The 23,378-nt window shown below is 40.2% G+C and overlaps 1 protein-coding gene across 4 annotated transcripts in view; it reads left to right on the top strand.

Moving 5' to 3' along the window:
• Positions 1-23,378, top strand: part of PUS7 (pseudouridine synthase 7) — a 46,853-nt gene that overhangs the window by 4,276 nt on the left and 19,199 nt on the right. For 3 of the 4 annotated variants that reach the window (XM_077835639.1, XM_077835624.1, XM_077835633.1), the window contains 7 exons: positions 671-752; positions 2,023-2,409; positions 8,421-8,505; positions 8,619-8,720; positions 9,649-9,793; positions 15,252-15,363; positions 17,670-17,747. In XM_077835639.1, coding sequence (XP_077691765.1) covers positions 2,051-2,409; positions 8,421-8,505; positions 8,619-8,720; positions 9,649-9,793; positions 15,252-15,363; positions 17,670-17,747 — 881 coding nt within the window. In that variant the 5' untranslated portion in view covers positions 671-752; positions 2,023-2,050. Of the gene's footprint in view, positions 1-667; positions 753-2,022; positions 2,410-8,420; positions 8,506-8,618; positions 8,721-9,648; positions 9,794-15,251; positions 15,364-17,669; positions 17,748-23,378 lie in introns of all 4 variants that reach the window. The other variant, XM_077835649.1, reaches the window with a different exon arrangement.

Here is a 23,378-nt window from a genome sequence, read left to right as displayed (position 1 = left end):
TCTTTTCTGTTTTCTGTGTTTTTCTTAACTTCTTCAGTCTGGCTGTGTCTTAGTTTCTGTGGCTGTTCTCTTACAGTTTCATGGCATCCAGCTTCTGTAGGCATCCCTGTTAAAAGTGTGTTTTTTGTTTTTTCTCTTATTAGTAATACAAAACTATTTTTTCAGTTTCTTTGTGTATCTAAGCATCAGTGCTCTTTTTTAATCTTAACTGTTATCCAGTTACACAATATCCTTTCTATAATATGATGCACAGAACTAGGAAGTCCTTTGTAAAGTGCCTTATTTACCTCTATTTGTGTTCTATTTATGGTGATAATTTTCACTGAGGAGTGTGGAAAGAGCTTTTATAAGCATCATAAACACTGAGCCACAAGTTCAGGGTCAACTTATTGCTTCCATGGGGAAAATTGCACAGAAGGGCTAGGAATATCTGTGTATTTCAGCTTGTGGAGTTTTTATAGAATCAGTGGGGGTATGTGATTTCTCCCCATACTCCCATTCCGCTGGAATGAGTAAGGAGCATAATATTCCAGATCTTTGGGGTGCCCCAAGTACTTTGGGGCAATCTCAGATCTTGGGATCTATGGAGAACCTTTGACCCATTTATCATCCTAGGTGTTATAATAATTTTTTAATTATAATTTCAAACAGTTATCCCTTTCTTCTCCAGCCCCCAAACTCCTGTTCCTGCTGGCCCACAAGTGGACACTGAAGCAGTCAGTGAAGAGAATCAAGCGCTCAGTTCCACAAGAGTGAGTAGATACAGCCCTCTCTCCAGGATTTATTTCATTCGCTCCCTGCTTGACCCTCCACTCTCAGGGTTTCCTTTACCTCACCCCTGGTGACTCATTGGTCAGAACTTTAGGAGTGCTTTCTGGGAACAGAAGAGATGAAATAATATACAGACTGGGCTGGGCGGGGGAGTACATTGAACCATTGTGTCTGAATTATTGATGCACACAGGATGAATTCTTTTAGGAAGGGGGAATAATACAAAGTAGTCAGATTTAGCTATAGTGAGATACGGAGAGCAGGAAAGCCCATGTGGCCAGCTGTATGATAGTTGAGCACTGGCACTATCATAGCAGTTGAAAATAAGGAGAGCTGGCAAGGGAAGAGGCCAGATTTGCGTTAGGTGTTGCATCATTCTTCTCCAGTGCCAGCTGGGAGAGATTCCAGGAGTACCCATTCTGGAAAACTTTGAAAAACTGGTGCTACCTAAAAATGTGACCACCTTCCTTCCCCTGTCTTTCGTAAAGACAAACATAAATCACTTATTCTCCCCTTGGTGCGGTACGGTGTGTCTTCCCTGATCCTTTCACTCTCATTTCCTTATATAACCCCAAAATCTTTTCTGGAAGTAGTCCTTTCCTGTCTGAGGCCTTATCAACACTAGAAAATGTTTGCCAGTAGAAATATACCAAGATAGCTATAAAGGAAAGCCCCACGACTGGAGATGCATTTTATACCAGCAAATTAGTTCTTTTGCTGGTATATCTTATACCAGTTGTCTAAATGAAATGATCTGTCCTGGCAAAAGGACTTTTTTACCAGTATAACTGCATCTATGCCAGGGCTTTTGCCGGAACAGCCATGTTGGTTAGGGGTGTGATTCCCCCCCACCCCCGACCCTCCATATCAACGTAGCGATGCAGCAAAACTTTTAAGTATAGACCAGGCCTGAGCCTGACACAATGTATTGTTTGTCAGGAGTGCTTTTTTCTGTCTTTCTCGGTCAGGATCTCTAATCCTAATCCTTTACTCCCCCTTCCCTGCGTTGTTCCTCTGCTGAGACTACTGAGTTTGCCAAGTGTACCTTCTTGGTAGCTGTATCTTTGCATGTAGTTTAACTTACACCTGTGCAAATCCATTGACTCTGGGGTTGCCCAGGTATAGCAGCTTGATGTAGAATTTGCTGCTTTTTGTTTGGTTTGTGTGTGTTGCATGTTTAAAAATATAATTTTTTTAAAGAGCAAAAGATTTGGAAATAAACCATTTTAAATGGTCCCTTTTCTTCCCCAGGACTTTGTACCGCTCTGTGCCTTTAAATATGGAAGCTGTACAAATGACATCCTTGAAACGTCCTCATTCTGAGGATGATGTGGCTAATGTAGATGAAATTAAAAGGCAAAAGATCTCAGAAGAGTCTTCTAAGACAGGAAACAATTCTGAGCAAAGCATTGACATTTTAATTGAACAACCTGCAAAACCTTTGCTTGAGGACAAGAAAGATAATATAATCCTGAATGAAGAAGGTGAGGAGGAAGATAATGAACTGGAGGAAAGTGATGAAGAAGGGGACCCAGAGAGCTTTGCAGACATGATGAAGCATGGATTAACAGAACTCGATGTTGGCATTACAAAGTTTGTTAGCTTTCACAAAGGGTTTTCTGGAATCTTAAAAGAGAGGTAACTTTTCATATTGCAATCCTCTGTACTTTAATTCCTTGTATTAGCAACTATTCCCCATTTTCCTTCTCTGTTTAGCCTAGGAGTCAGACACTATCATCTCTGGTATAACACCCACACATATCAAGATACAATAGGATTATCTACAGGTGTGCTTCACTGCTTTCTTTTCTTAAAACTAGGGCTCTGAGAAAGCTTTAGTTTGTACATGGCTGGTGCCTTTCTAAAGTGTTTGTGTTCTGCTGAATAAAACTGAGAAAGGGGACTCTAAATGATAGGAATATAATCTTATATTCATTTCCAATTTGACTTACTTTCTGCCAACTATGTACAAAATATACAGTCTAGTTACAATACATACTATACACATTAAAAGTACTGCTAACCTATGTAAAAGACGTGACAAAATATTTATGATCCCAAAGTCAAAATTTTTTTGAAAGAACAAGTTAAAGTTGCTATGTGATGATGATCTAATAGTCCCTTCTGGTGCTAAAATTTTATAAATCTTGTCAGTTATAACATTATGTACAAAACTAAAGAACTTGAAAATAATTGAGGATATCACAAATCTTACACCGCCTACATAATAAACTCCTTATTCTCATTTCACTACAACACAGCATTCTTAACTGTTACTTAAAATAAATACTATCTTTCACCAGAAATCTCAAAATATAAATTCAAAACCCTTCTGAAGAAACAGTGCACAAATTGTTGCACCAGTCCAGCAAAGCACTTAAACATGTTTTTGCATGATCAGTTTCAAATTAAAGTCATCCTGTATGTACATAGTTTTGCCATAAATAGATACTGTTATGCACTTTTTCTCTGAAACTGCAGATACAACATAATCTTAAAAAAAAGACACTGTTATCCCTATTTATTGGTGGATATTCCTTATAACTATGAAAGATCTTTCTTTTGAGAGATCTGACAAGATAATGACAGCATCACTTACAGTACAGACCCGTTTATGCGCGAATCCGCTTAATGCACAGTAGCGCCATGCCTCCCAGTGCTACCTATTTAACACATGAGACTCGTTAACACATGGTACAGGAACTCGCTATGTAGTGCTACAGATTTGCTCACTAACTCACTGACATAGAAATCGACTGGAAGTGCGGAGCGGAAATGTGTTGTACGTCTTTACCGATATTGGTAAAGATGTATCATGCATGCTTGGTGATTGTGATGCTAGAGAGATATATAATATATAGTAATATTTATATTACATTAGCAAATTTTAACCGTAGGCCTAATATAATGGCAGAGGGCAAACGTCAGCGTTCCTACACTGTAGAAGAAAACCTAGCTGCAATAGATCGAGTAAATAGTGGAGAAACCCAGGCCAAAGTTTCAGAAGATATTGGGATAGCCGAATCTACTCTCCGAGGATGGCTAAAAACGAATCTAAACTGAATGGCTTTGTACAGAATATCGATTCTGTTGTGGGGCTTAAGCGAAAATGTGTGCGCTGTTCAGCAAAACCCACAATAGACAAAGCCATGTGCACATGGTTTGCTCAGGAAAGGCTGAAAGGAATGCCGCTAAGTGGGCCAATTCTTCAAGCCCAAGCGACCAAAGTTGGAAATTTAACAGGGGATGAATCATTCCAAGCCAGCAAGGGGTTTATAAGTTGTTTTAAAAAGCGTCATGGCATAGCGCAAGTATCGATTTCTGGAGAAAGCTGATGAATCAGCCGCAAACGCGTTTCCCACCAAGTTAAAATCTATTTTACAAAATGAAGACTACCACGAAGAACAACTTTATAATTGTGATGAAACAGGTTTATTTGCAAAACTGCTACCTGATAAGACTTTAGCCTTTAATTACAAGACACAGAAAACAGCTGGATTTAAAAAGATAAAAGATCGTGTGACTCTTCTTTTTTGTAGTAATAAGACCGGCAGCCATAAGTTTGCCCCTCTTCTTGTTGGCCGCTTTCATAACCCTCGCTGCTTTAATCACCGCAGTAGAGCCAAACTGCCAGTAATGTACGCTAACAGCAAAAATGCTTGGATGACGAGACACATTTTTGACGACTGGTTCCACAACAGCATTGTTTCAGCTGTTCGTAAGCATCTGTGGTCAAAGACACTCAAAGCCAAAGCACTTTTTCTGCTTGACAATTGTCCAGCCCATCCTCCAGCCAAATCACTGGTATCGAGCGATGGAAAAATTTGAGTGCTATACCTACCATTCAACACAACATCAAAAATTCAACCTTTAGACCAGGGCATTATTCAGAATTTTAAAAACAATTATTGACGGGAGCTGATTTTGGCGATCATGTCATGCATGTCTTCACGGCATTTCTGAAACAGTTAAACGTGAAGGAAATTATTTATTTAGTTAAAAAAGCTTGGGACGGAGTAAAACAAAAGTCCATTGAAAACTGCTGGACGAAGACTCTCGGTGATGACTTTTCTGTCAAAGACAGCTCAGACTCGGAAAACTCCAGCAGTGGCACTGATTCAGAGCCAGACTTTGAAGGATTTTCAGAAGAAGACGTTCTACAAACACGCACACAGACAAAAGAGGTTAAAGGTAAGCTTCATTTTCAAATGATAAAAGATTTTAGTTTGGATACGTCGCCGGAAATCATTACTGAGTGGCTGGAGATGGATGAAGATTGCCTGACTTCAGAATTTCTGTCCGAGGAAGAAATATTAACGGGCTGCGAGGCTATGTCGGACTGCGAAAGTGATGGCGAGGATGTAATTGAAAAGGTCAAAATTTTGGCCACAGAAGCTCTTAGTGCTGTAGAAACTGTTGTCAGATTTATGAAGGAGCAAAATGCGGAAAATATAAAAATCATTGATCTGCGGCAAATGAGACTTCATAAGAAAGAAAAAAAATGCGATCCAGAAAGAGCAGAAAATAACGATTTCTTCTAGCATTTTTTTCTAAGTGAATCATAGACACTTTTTTCAGCATGGCCCTCTTAACCCGCGGTCCGTTATCATGCAGTCGCGACGGCTTGACTCCCGACATCCACACGTAAACGGGTCTGTACTGTACTTGCATTCAGTTTTGGGTGAATACCAATGAGAAGTGTTTGGTTATTTGTTCAAATTAAAAAATGTGGATTCATCACATCTTTACTTTAAACTCAGTTGGGCAAACATAACCTTAATAATGTCTTGACAGAGATGTTTGCAGTCGCATTATGGTCTTTCCACCCCCCCTCCATTTTGACCCTTTTGACTTGTATAACGTGATTTTTTTAGAGGTTTGATACGTGCATGTGTGGATTTGGATGTAATGCAATAGAAACATCTCACAGTGAAGCCTCATTTTCCCCTCTTTCAGCATTTCACAATCAGTTGACAGCTTTTTCTCTCAGCTGTTCTAAAATTCTTATTTTAGAAAATACAATTTATCCTGGCTTTACTAATGTAGAAAGAAAGTCCTTCATGTTCCCTCTACTGGCACCAATTCACTGTGTCTCTTTTTCTTTTTAAAAAGACTGGATCAGAATCTGCTATGCTACTGAAGTGAATATCCAGAAGAACTCTTACTTCAGTGGAGTTCTCTCTATTTCCACCCGCATAGCTGTGAACAGAAATCTGACTCACTCTCCCTGGGAAGAGGATGAGTTGAGCTTTAATGTACTGCTAGCACTGAAGAATGTTGGTTGAAGTGACAGAGTTAGTGTACGAATTCATGAAATAACAGTGCAGTAGAATCTTTATAATTCTTAACAACAGCTAGGAATGAGAGAGTAGATTTCTGAGCTCTGCAACTTAGCAAGTAATCAACCAGTTCAAAAGAATACATTATATAATGTACTTTGTTCATCTACATGAGGAGCCTAGTTAGCTACTTATTACACTAATAAATGTTCTAGTATATTTGATTAAATAAGGAGGCCTCAGTAGCATGAAGACTCACAACAGTGATCTGCTCTTACCTTTGTTGGGAAGTTGGGAGAGGCTGCTTGCTTCTGTGTATGAATGACAGATGGAAATCAAATTATCCAGTTACTGTTTATAAAAAATCTTGGGTAAATAGATGAAAGTCAGGATATAGTTTAAAATGGTGATCTGTAAAAGAAGGCTCAAGAATTTCCTCTTCCCTCCCTTTTTTTTTAATGTCCACTCTCAACGTTCCTGTAATTTCAAATAACTTTTTTTACATTCCCTTTCTTTCCTAATTTATATACTCTTTCTCTTCTCTGGTGTCTTTGTAGATGAACCTACTATAAGGTGGGTGCACTAGTGGCTGGTAAACCGTACTCAGAGTAGTTATCCGTGGTTCACGATCGAACTGGAAGGGCATGTCAAGTAGGGTCCTGCAGGGTTCTGTCCTAAGTCTGGTTCTATTCAATATCTTCATAAATTATTTGGATAATGGGATAGAGAATACAATTATAAAGTTTCCGGATGATACTGAGCCGGGAGAGGTTACAAGCGCTTTGGAGGGCAGAATTAGAATTCAAAATGATCTTGATAAAGTAGAGAAATGTTCTGAATTAAATAGGATGAAATTCAATAAGGACAAATGTAAATTACTACACTTAGGAAGGAATAATCAATACAAAATGGGAAATGATTGCCTAGGAAGGAGTACTGCAGAAGAGGACGTGGGGGTTACAGTGGATCACAAACTAAATGCATTAAGTCAACAATGTCATACTGTTGCAAAAAAAAAAAAAAGTGAACATCATTCTGGGGTGTATTAGCAGGGGTATTGTAAGCAAGAAATAAGTAATTCTTCCACTCTACTCAGCACAGATAAGCCTCACCTGGAGTATTGTGTGGGAAAAAATGTGGACAAATTGGAGACAGTACAGCAGAGAGCAACAAAAATGATTAAAGGTCTAGAAAACATGACCTATGAGGAAAGATTGAAAAAATTTGGTTTGTGTAGTCTGGAGAATTGAAGATTTGAGGCGGGGACATGATATTTGTCTTCAAGTATGTAAAAGGTTGTTATAAAAAGGAGGGTGCTGAAATGTTTTTCTGTTCAGTGGTTAAGGAGAACAAAACGGCCTTACTGAGTCAGATCAAATGTCCATCTAGCCCAGTATTCTATCTTCCAACAGTGGCCAATGCTGGGTGCTTCAGAGGGAATGAACAGAACAGATGATCATCAAGTGATCCATCCCCTGTTGCCCAGTCCCAGCTTCTGGCAAACACAGGCTAGGGTCACCATCCCTGCCCGTCCTGGCTAATAGTCATTGATGGACCTATCCTCCATAAAAAGAACAGGAGTACTTGTGGCACCTTAGAGACTAACAAATTTATTTGAGCATAAGCTTTCGTGGGCTACAGACAGCCCATCGATGAAGTGGGCTGTAGCCCACGAAAGCTTATGCTCAAATAAATTGGTAAGTCTCTAAGGTGCCACAAGTACTCCTGTTCTTTTTGTGGATACAGACTAACATGGCTGCTACTTTGAAACCTATCCTCCATGAATTTATCTAGTTCTTTTTTGAACCAGAGGACAGGACAAGACATAAGGGGCTTAAATTGTAGCAAGGGAGCTTTAGATTCAACATTAGGAAAAACTTCCTGACTGTAAGGGTATTTAAGCACTGGAACAAATTACCTCTGTCATTGGAGGTGTTTAAGAGCTAATTAGACAAACACCTGTCAGGGATGGTCTCCAGATAATACTTATTCCTTTCTCAATGTAGGGGACTGGACTATGTGACCTATTGATGTCCCTTCTAGTCCTACATTTCTATGATTCTTTTTAAATGCTAGTGGCTTTAACATTCATGAATAACTCAACAGTAACAAACCAATATTTGTGGTTCTACGATGGAGGGAAAAAATAGGTATCATTTTCATATTGAGTTTTCAAGTGATGATTCTGGAAAGTATCTAGTGTGTCCTTTGGGTAATTTTCCAGGAATGGGAGAAAGCTTTTTAGTAGATAATGGCTGAAGTTTTAATCTAGAAACTGAATAAAGTCTATTGGAAAATAGTGTTCTGTTCACAGAAGCCTTTAGTCTTTCCTGTCTGTGTTTTTTAACCTCTTGTGTTTCTTTCTGTTAGATACTCAGACTTTGTTGTTCATGAAATAGGAAAAGATGGGCGCATAAGCCATTTAGATGACTTTTCTGTTCCAGTGGATGATGAGGTAAATTTTGAATAGCTTTCAGAAATGGCTAGAAGATTTTTTTTAAATTAAGTCACTAGTGAAATCTTGTTCTGACTGTGTTGTGTGAGTTACTGTTATTTTATATATATTAGGATCCTTCAGAAGAAATATTTACAGTTTTGTCAAATGAAGACAAGCAGCATTTAGAAGAGCTCCAACTTTTTAAGAACAAAGAAACCAGTGTTGCCATAGAGGTAAAATGGTAAAACAATACAAAGGACTTGGCTAACATGTCGTTTTTGCGGAAGGAGATGGGTGTGTGCATGGAAACTAAATGCTAGGTATATAAGTAGTTTGTTGAGCTTTACATCAGAATAGGTGATGCTGAAAACTTGTAAATTTAGGACTCGATCCTGCAAAGACTTACAAGTGTACTGAACTATGCATGTGAGTACTCATCGTAGTTTCACTGGGACAATTCACGTGCATAAAATTAAGCATATGCCTAAGTGTTTGAAGGGTTAGGGCTAATGCAATATTTAGGTTTTCAGTGTCTTGAGTATTTTATAGAATGATTATGTACAAGGGATTAAACAAGCATGGACTTTGATGAAAGAATGTTTCCATGGATAGCATGTGCTGATTTAGTAGAAGTCAGTGAATTTGATCTTCCACAATAAGAAGAAAAAACGTACAAGAAGAAGAGTTTTGTGGCTATTTTTAAATAACACAAATATGAATAACTGCTGAGCTGAATTGGGGAAAAAATTGGGTTTGGGATTAATAAGTATGCTTATATTAACATTTTTTTTTTCACATCGAGTTGTATAGCTTCTATACAGATGTGCACTCAAGACACACATTTTGTATATAGTCCTCATTCAGGCAGTGAAATTTGGCTAAGAATAAAATTGGTGAATTTAAAAAATGTCATTGTGTTTTTTATTTATGAAACATCAGATTCAGGGTTTGTAGCTGAGTTATGTATATATCTCTTTATGAATTAATTATAGCAAGTAGGATGTGTCCTTTAAAGCATAGTCAGATCATGTTTTCTTAAGGCTGGTTTTTGAATAGAAAAATGATTTTTTGGTGTGTTTAAAAACAAACAAACAAAAAGATATGTACACAAGACCAAAAAAAGAACTATTTTTGTGTGACAGTTTTCTTTGTTAAATATAGGTTATTGAAGACACGAAAGAAAAAAGAACTATTATTCACCAGGCTGTGAAATCCTTGTTTCCTGGATTGGAGACGAAAACAGAGGACCGAGATGGGAAAAAATACATTGTTGCTTACCATGCTGCTGGAAAGAAAGCACTGGCAAGTGAGTTTGTTACTGTCTCCATCATTTCATGTTGCAAAGTTGAACTACAATTTAAAAACAAAATGTTTAATTAAAATTACATAATACTTCAGACAAGGAGGTATGTTATAATTTGGATTTGGAGGCTGTTGCATGCTTCTGTACCTATTCATCCAGTCTGTTACTTCTAAATGGCACAGGGCCTGAGGCTTACATGTTAGGTATGCTAAAATATATTAGTGTGGGGGTTTTTGTTTTTTCTTCAAACCACTAATCAAGTAGATGGAGTAGCAAATGTAAAGTTGTTTTACTAGGTTTATGATAAGTGAGAAGTATTAGTACATGAAGAAGACTTGCTGGCAGGGGGGACGGGACGGACTATAACAGTTTTCAAATATGTTAAGAACTGTTATAAAGGGTGATTGATTGATTGTTTTCCATGTCCACTGAAGGTAGGACAAAAAGTAATGGGCTTACTCTGCAGCAAGGGAGACTTAGGGTAAAATTCTAACTATAAGGGTAGTTAAGCTCTAGAATAGGCTTCCAAAATAGGTTGTGGAATCCCCAGTACTGAATGTTTTTAAGAACGGGTTGGACAAACACCTGTCAGGGATGTTCTAGGTTGGTCCTGCATCAGCACAGAGGGCTGGCTCTTCCAGCCTACATTTCTGTGATTCTCACTGAGTGCCAAATAGACAACATAGGAGTGTGTGTTTGTTTTTATTGTATAGTTACTGTCTAAATGTTGACCATATGAACCTGATTGGATCCAAATTAAGTTGTCACAATCATACAATTTAGGAATTCCAAATTTTCTCTGTGTTTATATAATGCATAGCACAGTGGGGTCCTGGTCTGGGACTAGGGTTTCTAGGTACTATGGTAATACAAATAATAATAAATTCAATGGGTGAAATCCTGGCCTCACTAAAGTCAGTGGTAACCCCCCCTTTCATTTCAGTGGGGCCAGAATTTATCCCAACCTGTTTACTGCCTTTCAGAATTACATCTTTTATATAAATAATATATGAATATATTTCCAGTAGCAACTCTTCTCAAAGATAGGATCTTTTTAAAATAGCTGAACCTGCTTCTGCTTTCCAGTTAATGACAATCCTGTGCTTTGCCAAAATTAAAGTTATAAGCAGAAAACTGTCTGTATCCATCATCAGTTATAGGAACTGCTTTTGTATTCAGAATAATGATGGACTTGGTAGTATCAAGGTAAATAACTTAATATGTTCTAAAGTATTTTGGTAGTCTAATTATTTTGGGGCACATCAGTATTGGTATACAAATATGTAAAACATTGTTGCCCATTATCTGACACTTTTGACATGTTGGCAAATTGATTTTAAATCTAAAGGTTTGCCTAAACACAGAATTTCACCAGTTTAACTCAAGGTGTGGGGCTTTTATAAACTGATTTAGTTAAAATTAGTATAATAGGCTGTATGAATGTTCTTATTTTGGTTTAAATTAGGCTTATTTCAGTTTACCTGAAGTCAGTTAGGAACAGGTTTAAGATAAATTGTATCTCATTGCCAGTAGATGGGCTCCAGCATTTGTAATGCAAATTAGATAGGGGCTACATATTTATTTTAGATAAAAGTATATTTTATTTAAACTTTTTCTTAAGCAAATGTAAAAGTCTTTTGCTACGTGGTAGAGTATTTAAAGTATCAAAAACTTGGAATAAATTATTATTACATGTGTAAGGTTTATCACATTAACTGTGTCAAGTTAATCCTATGGTTGCATGCTTTGTGCATGGAGTGTGCTTACTTACAAGTACAAAAAGTAATCTCCAAACAAATCCTGGTCTCCTTTGGGTTATAATAGTCTTCCTCAGTGTGCCCTGTTGATGTTTATGTTCCTTAACCATTGTTATAACAAAGTGCTTGTATTAAGTTGAACAACTATAACTAAAAAGTACCTTACAAATAGGATTTGTAGATTTTAACTGGTGTCCATTTAAAAAAGTATTTCTCTAGAGGAAAAATCTTTTCTGGACAACTTCATACAATGCAGTAGGATTTAATGTGTTTTAAACTTAGATTCTCAGGCCCTGATCCTGCAAACATATTTACATTTGTAAGTTCAGTGGCTACCCATGTGCAAAATATTACTCAACATGCATAAATGCTTGCAGAATGGGGATACTGGACTATAGGCTCTTTGGGACATGGACTATATCTAAGTCTTGCATATGTGCAGTGACTAACACATGGGGACTCAATCCTGAATGGGGTCAGTGGGCAAGAAACACTTGAAATATTTAGTAATCTATTCTTACATGAGAAACATGATGAGGTATGCTTGTGGGGATAAGGGTTACAAGAATGTTTTCTAACTCACTAAATTACAAGTACTTTTGTATGTGTGGTATTTAGAGTACTTCAGGCATGGACCTATTACTTCAGTAACTTGTTGGCAGTGCTGTCCATCATTGTCCACAGTGAAGTTTGTTGTACCTCTGATTGAAACTTTCCGTATATTTACTGTTTGCCTCTGCACGATTCCATCGCATAACCATCTAAATCACTGTCACCAACCACGTAATTGTTGGATGCTATAAAAGTCTACAGCATAAACAATCATAACCATAAACCTGCATGTTCACCTCTAAAACCCTTCAATAGTTTAAAAATTAAACATTGCTCTTTTGTGCTCTTTATGCTATACATTGGGACAGAGGTCAGAACTGCAACAGGTAAGATATGTTGGTATTTCATGCTGGTAAAATGAAATGCCAACCATTCAGACACACTAAATAGTGAAAGCATTGGCCAAACTAACAAGAATTAAATATAAAATCTATGTATAAGCAATGTTAAGTTTTCACAGAAAGTGACGAGGCTGGTGCTGCACCCTTCACACATGCAGTTATGGGCTTCTGTCTTGCAAGTCACTTGGTGCAGACCCAGTAGTCCACCCACATGGAATGGCTTGCAAGATCAGGACCAGCGCTGGATTAAGGCATAGGGATGATGAGTGAGTGAGATCCTGGCCCCATTGAAATCAATGGTGAAACTCCCTTTGGTGTCAGTAAGGCAGGATTTCACTTCATAGTTCTATGTTTAGAGTCCCAATTCCCAGAGTCCTGTGAGTTTTACATCAGATTCATAGGTTTCATTAAAAAAAACAAACAAGTTTTTAGCCCTTGTGGTTGTAATAAAAAGCTTGAAAACATGAATCAAGAATAAGTGATGCAGCAATGTCTGCCTGAATGGGCAGATAGCCTGAAACAATACCTCTGAGAGGTATGAATTGTCTTATTCATCTCCATGGGGTGTTGACTCCAAGACCCATTGATCTGGGAGGCTGTGACAACACCACCCCAGCAGAGGACTGTATGTGCAGCAGGAGAAAGAGAGGGGAGGCAGTTCCACCCAGCTATCCAAGTAATGTGGGCTATGGTGCCATCCCTGCTTCTCTGGCAAGGGAGAGACTCCAGCCACCCCACTCCAAGGGGGATGGATGGGGCCATGGCACGGGCATGTGGTTGTAGTAGCAGATGGTATGGTGTGTGCTTAGGTTCCTGGGTTGCCTTACTCTGGTTTTGATCAGGGCTGGTGTTTTTGAAAGAAATCCAAATGAAAGTGTGCAAAATTGAGCAATCGATGCATTATGGAGAAACTTTCAACTTGGAAATGATTCTCCCTGTGAATTGTTTTTTCCCCTTCTCCTATTTTAATGACAGAAATTTTTGTGCAATCTTTGTTTTTTAAACCTAATTTGCTACTTTAAAGTTATAATTTGTACAAGAGTAAATTGAGATCACAGAGGATTGATGAATTGAGAAGGAGAATAAGCAGGAGCTAGTGAACTCCTAACAAAAAGACTGTGGACCATATCATTAATATTATGAAGAATTTTTTTGTTTCAGTGGAGACTTCACTTAAACATTGATGGCCAGTACAGCCCATGGTTTGCATACAAATGTTCCTGGTATTTTTTTTTCCCCAAGGGAGATAGAGGCAACTCTGCTTGTGTTCTCGCTAAATATTGTAGTACTCCGTATGAGGCGTTATCTTTCACTGAGGAGTTAGGGCTGATGATATTGCTTCCTTAAAAAGAAACACCAACTCCTCTTTCAGGCTTCTGTCAGTTTTTATTTAAAAAATCCATATTTTAAACCTACAGGAGATAAGTATTTTTCGGTATAACCTAAAATGTTAATTTAAACAAAGATTAGTAGTATGTGTAAAACCACCACCACCACCACTCCTCCCCCCATGTGGACACACTTATACTGGAATAAGAGTACTTTTTTTCAATTTAGCTTTCGTTGCCTGGGAAGGGGTTTAAGATAAAATGAAAAAGACACTCTTATATGAGAGTGTCCACATGGTGGTTTTATATGTGTAAAACTTTTCCATTTAGACAAGCTGTTAGTTTTTAGTATTTAATTTTCTTATGTGCCTTTTATAAAAAAAAACAACAACCCCAAAGGGCCTGTTCCTACTCCCACTGAAGTCAAGTGCCTCTTGTTGGCCTCTATGGGAGGAGGATTGGGCCCACAATGATAGATGATTATGCAATGCACATTTATCTTTGAAAACGTTACTGTGCAGTAATGACTTTAATATTTTGGCAGTCTTGCTTCCCTTTCTATGAAACCAAAAATGATTAAACAATATCATGAACCATATTTTAGACTAGAGACACATTACATAACTTGAAAATATCTAAGGTGAATTTGAATTATTAATTAATTTAGAAAATTGGCCCAAATTTAACTCTGTTGTGAGACTTGGTTACCACACTTCAACTCAAAGTGAATTCTTACCAATTATAAAGCCCTTAAAATTTGTATATGATATAACCCAAGCTCTAGTGTTGCATGCACGATGCTATAGAAATAAATAATACGTTATTAATGCCATCCTTAAAATAACATAGTTTGCTTTTTGTGAAGAATATAAAGGGCTTGTTTGATCCAATGACCAGTGGAGTTTTCCCATTTGGTTCAACAAGCATTGCATCAAACCCAAAGTGCTGGACGTTGTTCAAAGTGAAGTCGCTGGTAAAACTTGGATTTACTTCAGTTGGAATGAGATTGGGGTTGGGGCAACAAATAAACCACTGGGAAAATATTCCAACAGAAGGACACTTTCTTTTGTCATGCAACTCCTGGTAATGTTTGTGTAAGTCACATGGCTAAAATCTTGTATTGCAGTATAAATTTACACCACAGTGGATCTGCAGAAAATGCATTTTTTTCATACTTCATAACTGCCAGAGAAACAAGGTGGGTGAGGTAATCTTTTACTGGACCAACTTCTTCCATTCAGTACTTTTATTTTCTTAAGAAAGAAGCAGATGGAAGCTAATTGAAGTCACTGAGAGTCATGTGTTTGTTTGAAAATGGAAACTGCTGTGGCAAGTAAATGAACCCGGATTGCAAACGAGGATGACAACTGATAATGTAGTTTACAAATTGTCCTTTTATATGTCTTAACTCTTTGTTTTAAAGATCCAAGAAAACATTCATGGCCAAAATCTAGGGGAAGCTACTGCCACTTTGTATTATACAAGGAAAACAAGGATACAATGGATGCTATTAATGTACTATCAAAATTTTTAAGGTAAGAATATTATTTTATTACTTTGAGACACAACAAAAACAACTAAATATTTAATGTAAACATTCTGCTTTAAAATCCGTATGCCAAAACCACACAGGAAATGTATTGTCACAATATATTTAGTAACTGCAAAATATTTTTGTTTTAGGAGGTCACATTTGAAATGCTTCGCTATGTTAAGAAAATAGTTCTAAACAATAAAAAATGGCATACTGTCAGGCATGCTTTCAGGCTTGGTCTTCACTGAGGGAAAGATTTGTGTTTGACCGCCTAACTTGCATGAAGACTACAAACTGTCTTGTATTCACTAGGATTTTACCTTGAGTTGGTACATTCTTAACTGAAGTTAAGTGTGCACGTTTATTCTCAGGGCTTGTTTATACCTGAAACAGTACAACGGCCCAGTTGCAGTGCTGCAGCTGCACTGCTGTGGCAAGTGAGTGTAAACCCTACCTCGCCCAACGGGAGAGATTCTCCCATTGGTGTAGGTAATCCACCTTCTTGAGAGGCAGTAGCTAGGTCGATGGAACAGTTCTTCTGTTGATCTAGCACTGTCCACTCTGGGGTTAGATCGGCTTAACTGTGTCACTCGGGGTGTGGATTTTTCACACCCCTGAGCGATGTAGCTGGGTCAGCCTAAGTTTTTAGTGTAGACCAGGCCCCAGTGAAGACCAGGCCATGCAGCATATCTTTTACTTTAGGGATTTTAAATGTGCAGTTGTCCAAACATACAGTGGATGTACTTAAAAATATTGTTGCGGTCATTCATATGCAAATCAGTTATTGTAGCCACTGCAATTGGGGCAGTTAGTTCAGATTAAGGTAGAGTGTAAACTTTAAAACACAGTAGCTCCATGTGTAAACAAGCTGTAACTGAGATTTTTCTTTCTTTGTCCTGTCCGAATCATTGTAACTCCTTTTTCTGTGAAAGGTAGGTGGTGACCAGTCTCCTTCTGCTTGCTGTGAGGGATTCACCAGTCACATAAGCCTTGGCTTTCTGCCTTTCTTTGTGGCCAAGCAAGCCTTTGTGTATTTGTCCTCCCATCCCCATCAGTGACAGTCCTCACTAGCTGTTTTATAAGTGTGAGTTCACAATCCAAGCTTCTGAATGTTTGGCTCTGAGAAATCAGCACCACCTTGGTGAAGGTGGTACTTGTATTTGAAAAACAGGATGCCTGGGAACATGCTACTCTAGCGGTTCATGGAGAGCTTGATAGAGATTATGCATGTAATGGAAACAGTGCTACCACCTGGTATGCACAAGTGGAATAGCAGGGAATCTACTGACAGCAACATTTCTCTTATCCTGCATGGAGTGCAAAGGAAAATGACGATGTTGAGAGGGAAAGAAACAGTTATGGAAACGGAACAATATTGAAGTGCACTGACTGTATGCTTATATGAGTATAGTGTTCGGTATACAGATAGCCGCACATAGAGATAAATGCACTATTTGAATTTCACACAGAAAAATAAGCATGCACTGAGGGGTTTTTTTTTTAATAGTGATTGATTTGTTGTGCATTATTCCATTGAATTTTTTTACTTTATACACACACACATGAAGCAAATTATTCAAAGTAACAGTGACAATACTGCCTATACGCAAGAGGATTCCTTTATGATTGTTAAAGTAGAACCTCAGAGTTACGAACACTGGAGTTTCAAACTGACAGGTCAACCACACACCTCATTTGAACCGGAAGCACGCAATCAGGCAGCAGAGACCAAAACAAAAAAACAAATACTGTACAGTACTGTGTTAAATGTAAACTAACAAAAAATAAAGGGAAAGTTTAAAAAAAGATTTGACAAGGTAAGGAAACTGTTTCTGTGCTTGTTTCATTTAAATTAAGATGGCTAAAAGCAGCAGCAAAGTTGTATCAAGTCAATGTTAAGTTGTAAACTTTTGAAAGAACAACCATAACATTTTGTTCAGAGTTACAGACATTTCAGAGTTATGAACAACCTCCATTCCTGAGTCTTCATGACTCTGAGGTTCTACCATATTTGCTAACAAAATATATGGTAACTTTCCTGCCTTATAATAATGCCATATACAACAATAGAAAATATTATATATATATAATGGGGTCAAGTTGCAATACAGCTTGTGTGGAGATTGTAACTTCAAAATTCCCTATTTTTTGTGCATGTAAAATCTAATAAAAAAGTTGTTAGTTTAATTTTTTATATATAATATGCTAGTGAGATTACAGTTTATCTTTGGCCTAATTGTGTGGGGCTTGGGTCTCCTTCAGTATCAAATCTGATATTTTCATCACTGTTTTTTTTTTTTTTTTAAGAGTTAAGCCAAATATATTTTCCTACATGGGGACCAAAGATAAAAGAGCTATTACAGTTCAAGAGATTGCTGTTCTTCGGTAAGTGAAAATATGTTGCAAGTAAATTCTTATAACAAGGTAATTTGGCTGTCTTAATAAACATTTAAGAATCTTGTATAATATGTAGCACACGTAAAACATGTTGGTTTATTAAATATAGTATGTGCACTCTTTATTTTGTTCATCAATAGCATGGACTTTGTTTAAGGTAGGTTAGCTTTACATGGAGAAAACACTATTGCATATCAAACAGAAGTTGCAGAGTCAGGTCCTGATTCAGCAATGCACTTAAGCATGTGCTCTAGTCGCTTTACCGAATCAGGACCATAGTCACTAAACAAATGTTGTAGATACTGTGGAACCCTTTTATTTCAAGAAGAGTTATACCGTAACTGTTTATCTTGTAAAACCAGTGGTACTCAGGCTACAACTTCTGAGTCATATGTAGGTTGCATGGGGTCCATTGGTCTGATTGGAGCTGCACCTGATCTGAGACACGTAGTAAGCAGACACAAAGTGAGCAGAGAGTTGACCACAGGACTGCTCCCATGTTATATAACTCTTGCAAGATATCAGAAGGATGCTGAGTGGTGTTGTGGGACCCACCTATCTGTTGTTAATGTGATCCACCCTGTCACTGGGAACCCATCTTCTTCCTTCCTTACACAACTCCCTCTGAGCATTCAGAAAGGAGAACCAAAACTGCTCCTTGCTCCAAGGTGAAGAAAGAATGAGGAGGAACAGCTCCTTCCTTGGTTAAATGGTAAAAACTTTGTTAACACAGAGGTAAGGTTGCTGGTAACAGCTTGTGCCCTTCCAGAACACTGAGTTTGGCAAAACTCTTGAAAATCAGGAAATACGGTGTTAGGGTAAATGCCACATAACCTTAACTCTGCTTCCCCCCTGCCCCCCCTTGGAGCTGGCAACAGCTACTGGGAATTACCGTGTTAGAGGTAGCCATAGCTGTACTGAATGGTGGAGGAGGTAAGTGGGACAGTTTGGTCTCTGATATTGGAAGATCTGAGTCTGAGCCCGAGCCCCTCCCTGTTTCCACAGTGTGTTATCAAAGGAAAGAGGTTCACGTTTACCTGAGGCTCCATTCCTCATCATTGTGATACAGAATTGCGTAGGTGGTGTCAGTAGCAGGGCACTGCAGCCTGCTTGCCATGGATATTGCCAGTAATGAGGTGGGAGATGAGAGCAGTCTGTGAATTTTATGATGGGTATGGAAAAGTCTAGGTTTAGGTGGTATCCTGCTCAGAGGACAGAGTTAAGGTTACATGGGCATTTACCTTAACTCTGTGTGTGCTGGGTTTTCAGAAGTTTGAGCTTGACTGGATTCATGTTCTGGGAGGGCATGAGTTCTCTCCGGCAACCTTAACTCTGCATTAACGAAGTGTTTTCCTTGTTGAATTATTGTTGTTTTTTTACCATTTTATTGCCCTCCCCCCTTTTTTTTGAACAGAAAGAAGTGTGGGTAGTTAATGGTTGTTTAGATAGTTGTAGTGTAGCCGTAGCCGTGAGAACTCCATCATTTTCAGTGGCGCAGCTGTACTGCTGTAGTACTTTTGGTGAAGATGCTCTATGCTGACGGGAGAGAACTCTGCTGACAGCTTCCTAACCCCTGCCTCCGTGAGAGGTGGTAGCTATGCTGGTAGGAGAAGCTGTCTATACTGGCACTTAGGTCAGTATAACTTACTATCTCTGCAGATTTTAGAGGACTTAGAATCTCGTTTTGAACAGGAAGCCGATCTTAACCTTTACTATAGCAGAGCTAGTGCTCTGCTATAATGTACTCCCAGAGCTAGCCTAAGAGGGTGAGATACAATTTGATGGAGTCTCCGAAAATCACAAAACAGTGGTGCGGTTCTTTGGCATTGCATTGTAATATTGCATCAAAAAATGAAGATGTACCATAGTATAGGAGCCTTGTGTGTATACATTTCACAATACAACATTTGGAGACCATGTCATGACTCTTCTGTGGCTTTTTGCAACCCCATTCAATAACTAGAGGTTCCCAAACTGATCTCCATAGAGAAGACAGATTGTTATTCAGCTGTTACAATTTGGTATGTATACATGTGTTCTCACACACACACACACACACCCCTCTGAACAGAGTACACCATTCAATCTGGTTAAATGAAATTACCTGCTTGAGTGTGAAGATTAGTAATTTGTGGGTCCATCTGATGAAATCCCACACTTTGAAGAACAAGTGCATCAACTGATGATCATACATATTCTAGATTGAGTCCTGAGAGATGCCTAGAGCCTGTTGATCCTGCATAGAAATGTGGGGTGTTTCTTGGGGACCAATTGTTAAATGTTCTAATAAATTATCTTTGCAAGTTATTTTGTGTGCAATGGTGAAAGGTGGCGATAACATGCACATTGAGGGCTGTTGATGAATAAGGACCCAGAATGAAACTCCCCATAGAAAGAATTAAAGGGCTAATCTGTACTACATTAGTTCTGCTGGTATAGCTGCACCAGCAAAGCCCCCTAGTGGAGGTGCATCTTGTACTGGCTTTTTGCTGGTATAAGACGTGTGTCTTTAGGGGACTTTTTGCCAGAATAGCTATGTTGTTTTCAAGTCTAATTAGTCCTGTCGGAGAGCAAGGTTGTTCCCTCAGCCCCGTTGTTTTCAATTTAGCCATGGAGTTGCTCATTCAAGCCATCTCCAGCAGTCTAGGCGGTTTTGACCTGTATGGCAACAGCGTGAATATTCTGGCCTATACGGGCTATCTGGTCCTGATCGCAGACAACCCTGAGTGTCTCCAGCAAATGCTTGACATCATCAGCCAGGCTGCCAACTGGATGGGACTCCGCTTCAGTGCTAGGAAGTGCGCATCCCTGCATATCGATGGCAGTAGAAGGGACTTGGTCCATATGACGCCTTTTCAGATCGAGGGTGAACCTATGATCTTCCTCAAGGATGGGCAAGCGTACCAACATCTCAGCATGCCCATGGGTTTCTGCATCCAGCAGACACCTGAGGATACCATTGCGGAGATCCTACGAGATGTGGCCAGGATCAACTCCTCCCTACTGGCACCATGGCAGAAGATCAACGCCTTGAACACCTTTCTGATCCCCCGGATCTCATTCATCCTGAGGGGATCTGCCGTGGCGAAGGTACCTCTGAACAAGGCAGACAGCATCACCAGGCAGCTAGTGAAGAAGTGGATGTTTCTTCCCCAGAGAGCCAGCAATGAACTGGTGTACATCTCGAACAGGCAGGGCAGAGCCAACGTTCCTAGTATGGTGATCTGTGCGACATTGCAGTGATCACTTCTGCCTTCTGACGTGCCTGGATGTCAAGGAACACTGCAGAAAGTGCCATGTGGGATGTCATCGAGACATGAATCGCCAGGACTCCCTCCAATCAAGATGTTGCCACCTACCTGAGTGGCTCACTGGAAGGTGAATTTGGAAGAGACCGGGGAGACTTTGCTTCACTCTGGACTCATGCTCGCAATGCTACACAGCAACTGGAGAAGCGTACTGGCTGCCGCTGGACATGGTGCAAGGAACGCCAGGAGCTGGGAATCCTAGTGCCACAGGTGAAGAAAGCAGAGCGCACAATCCTCACTCCAAAAGCTAGAACCAGGCTGGAGAGGACCCTGAGGCATGCCATCTGCTGCCAATACGTGGAAAACCTGAAACAGAAGCCAAACCAGGGCAAGGCGTTTGAGTTGACGTGCAAGTGGGACGCCAGCAACCACTTCCTCCCCAGGGGCAGCTTCACCCGATTTGCCAACTGGAGCTTCATCCACAGGGCTAAGCTCAACTGCATTCCACTGAACGGAGCCGTCAGCCACGGGAATCAGGACAAGTGATGCGTGAAGTGTGGCTATGCCAATGAGACACTACCCCACGTCCTGTGTAGCTGCAAGCCCCATTCCAGAGCCTGGAAGCTGTGACACAACGCCATCCAAGTTTGCCTAGTCAAAGTCATCCTGCCACCCATACGGAAGGTGGCCGTGAACTCCGCCATCCCTGGAACAGACAGCCAACTGCGGCTGGACATGATCATCACCAACGAGGACCAGAAGATCATGATGGTGGACGTCACAATGCCTTTAGAGAACAGGACCCTGGCCTTCCACAATGCCCGAGCTCGAAAGGTGGAGAAATACATTCCCCTCTGTCCAAAACCTTGAGAGCCAAGGGCTACCAGGTTCAGAGACATGCACTGATCGTTAGAGCCCTGGGCCCATGGGACCCCAGTAACCAGTGAGTGTTGAGAGAATGCAGAATTGGTCAGCGTTACACTAGGCTGATGTGGCAACTCATGGTGTCAGATGCCATTAGGTGGTCAAGGGACATTTACATAGAACACATCACCAGACATTGGCAATACCAGGAGGGATGAGCTGCAGTTCCGATGAAAAGCCCAGTCAGGAAAGTATCTGAAATACTTTCCTCCTGGATTGTATTTTCTAAATGGACAACCTACCCTAAATTCTCAATTACTGAGGGACAATTGTCACTCATTGCTATATTAGCTTTCCGCAACCAACTCTCTGTATAACTTGTCATGAGTAATGTACTTGAATACTTGGATGCTAATATCTAAACTGTACTGTTAAATTTATTCACCTAAATGTGGGTTATTGCTGTTTATGCACTATATGTATCTTATGACTTTTAAAACAAACTTTGTATTTGTGGATAATCTAAGCACTCTACCTAGATGTACAGACGCTCTTTTCTTAACCTGTGTACTATATAATTTTTTAACAGCTTTAATAAAAATTTTAATTCCCCCACTCCCACTCCTAACCAACATAATTATGCCAGCAAAACTCTGTAGTGTAGACCTGGCCAAAGATGCACTCACATTTGTCTGGCACTTAAAGCTTGGAGGTTCCGTTTGTTGCAGAGCATCTGCACAAAAGGAGGGTGGGTGCCCAGCTCTGGGTTGCTATTCTAGGGTTCGTGCAGCCTTGGAGCAGGGAAATGGGAGGAAAAGGGGAACAGTTTGTTGAGCAGTCAGAGTGGAATGTAGGCTTGGAGAGAGACAGAGGCACTAGACCACAGGTGGGCAAACTTTTTGGCCCAAGGGCCACATCTGGGTATGGAAATTGTATGGCAGGCCATGAATGCTCACAAAATTGGGGATTGGGATGTGGGATGGGGTCAGGGCTCTGGCTGGGGGTGCTGGCTCTGGGGTGGGGCCAGAAATGAGGAGCTCAGGGTGTGGGAAGGAGCTTTGGGCTGGGGCAGAGGGTTAGGGTGCAGGGAGGGGTGGGTGGGCCTTTGGTCTCTGAGGTGGGGCTGGGGATGAGGGGTTTTGGGTGCAGGAGGGTGCTTCGGGCTGGGACTGAGAGGTTTGGAGAGTGGGAGGGGGGTCAGGGCTGGGGCAAGGGGTTGGGCTGCAGGCTCCATGAGGCACTTAGCTCAAGCAGCTCCTGGAAGCAGTGACATGTCCCCCCCTCCCGGCTCCTACGTGGAGGTGTGGCCAGGCGGCTCTGCATGCTGCCCCATCCGCAGGCGCCGCCCCTGCAGCTCCCATTGGCTATGGTTCCCGGCCAATGGAAGCTGCGAGAGTGGCACTTGGGGTGGGGGCAGCGTGCATAGCTCCCTCGCTGCCCCTGTGCATAGGAGCCAGAGGGGGGACATGCTGCTGCTTCCGGGAGCCACTTGGAACCACAGCATGCA

This window comes from Eretmochelys imbricata, chromosome 1 (assembly GCF_965152235.1).
Source record: "Eretmochelys imbricata isolate rEreImb1 chromosome 1, rEreImb1.hap1, whole genome shotgun sequence".
NCBI lineage: Eukaryota > Metazoa > Chordata > Testudines > Cheloniidae > Eretmochelys > Eretmochelys imbricata.
The sequence above is the reverse complement of the archived record's forward strand: the minus strand, read 5'-3'. Positions and strand labels throughout refer to the sequence as shown.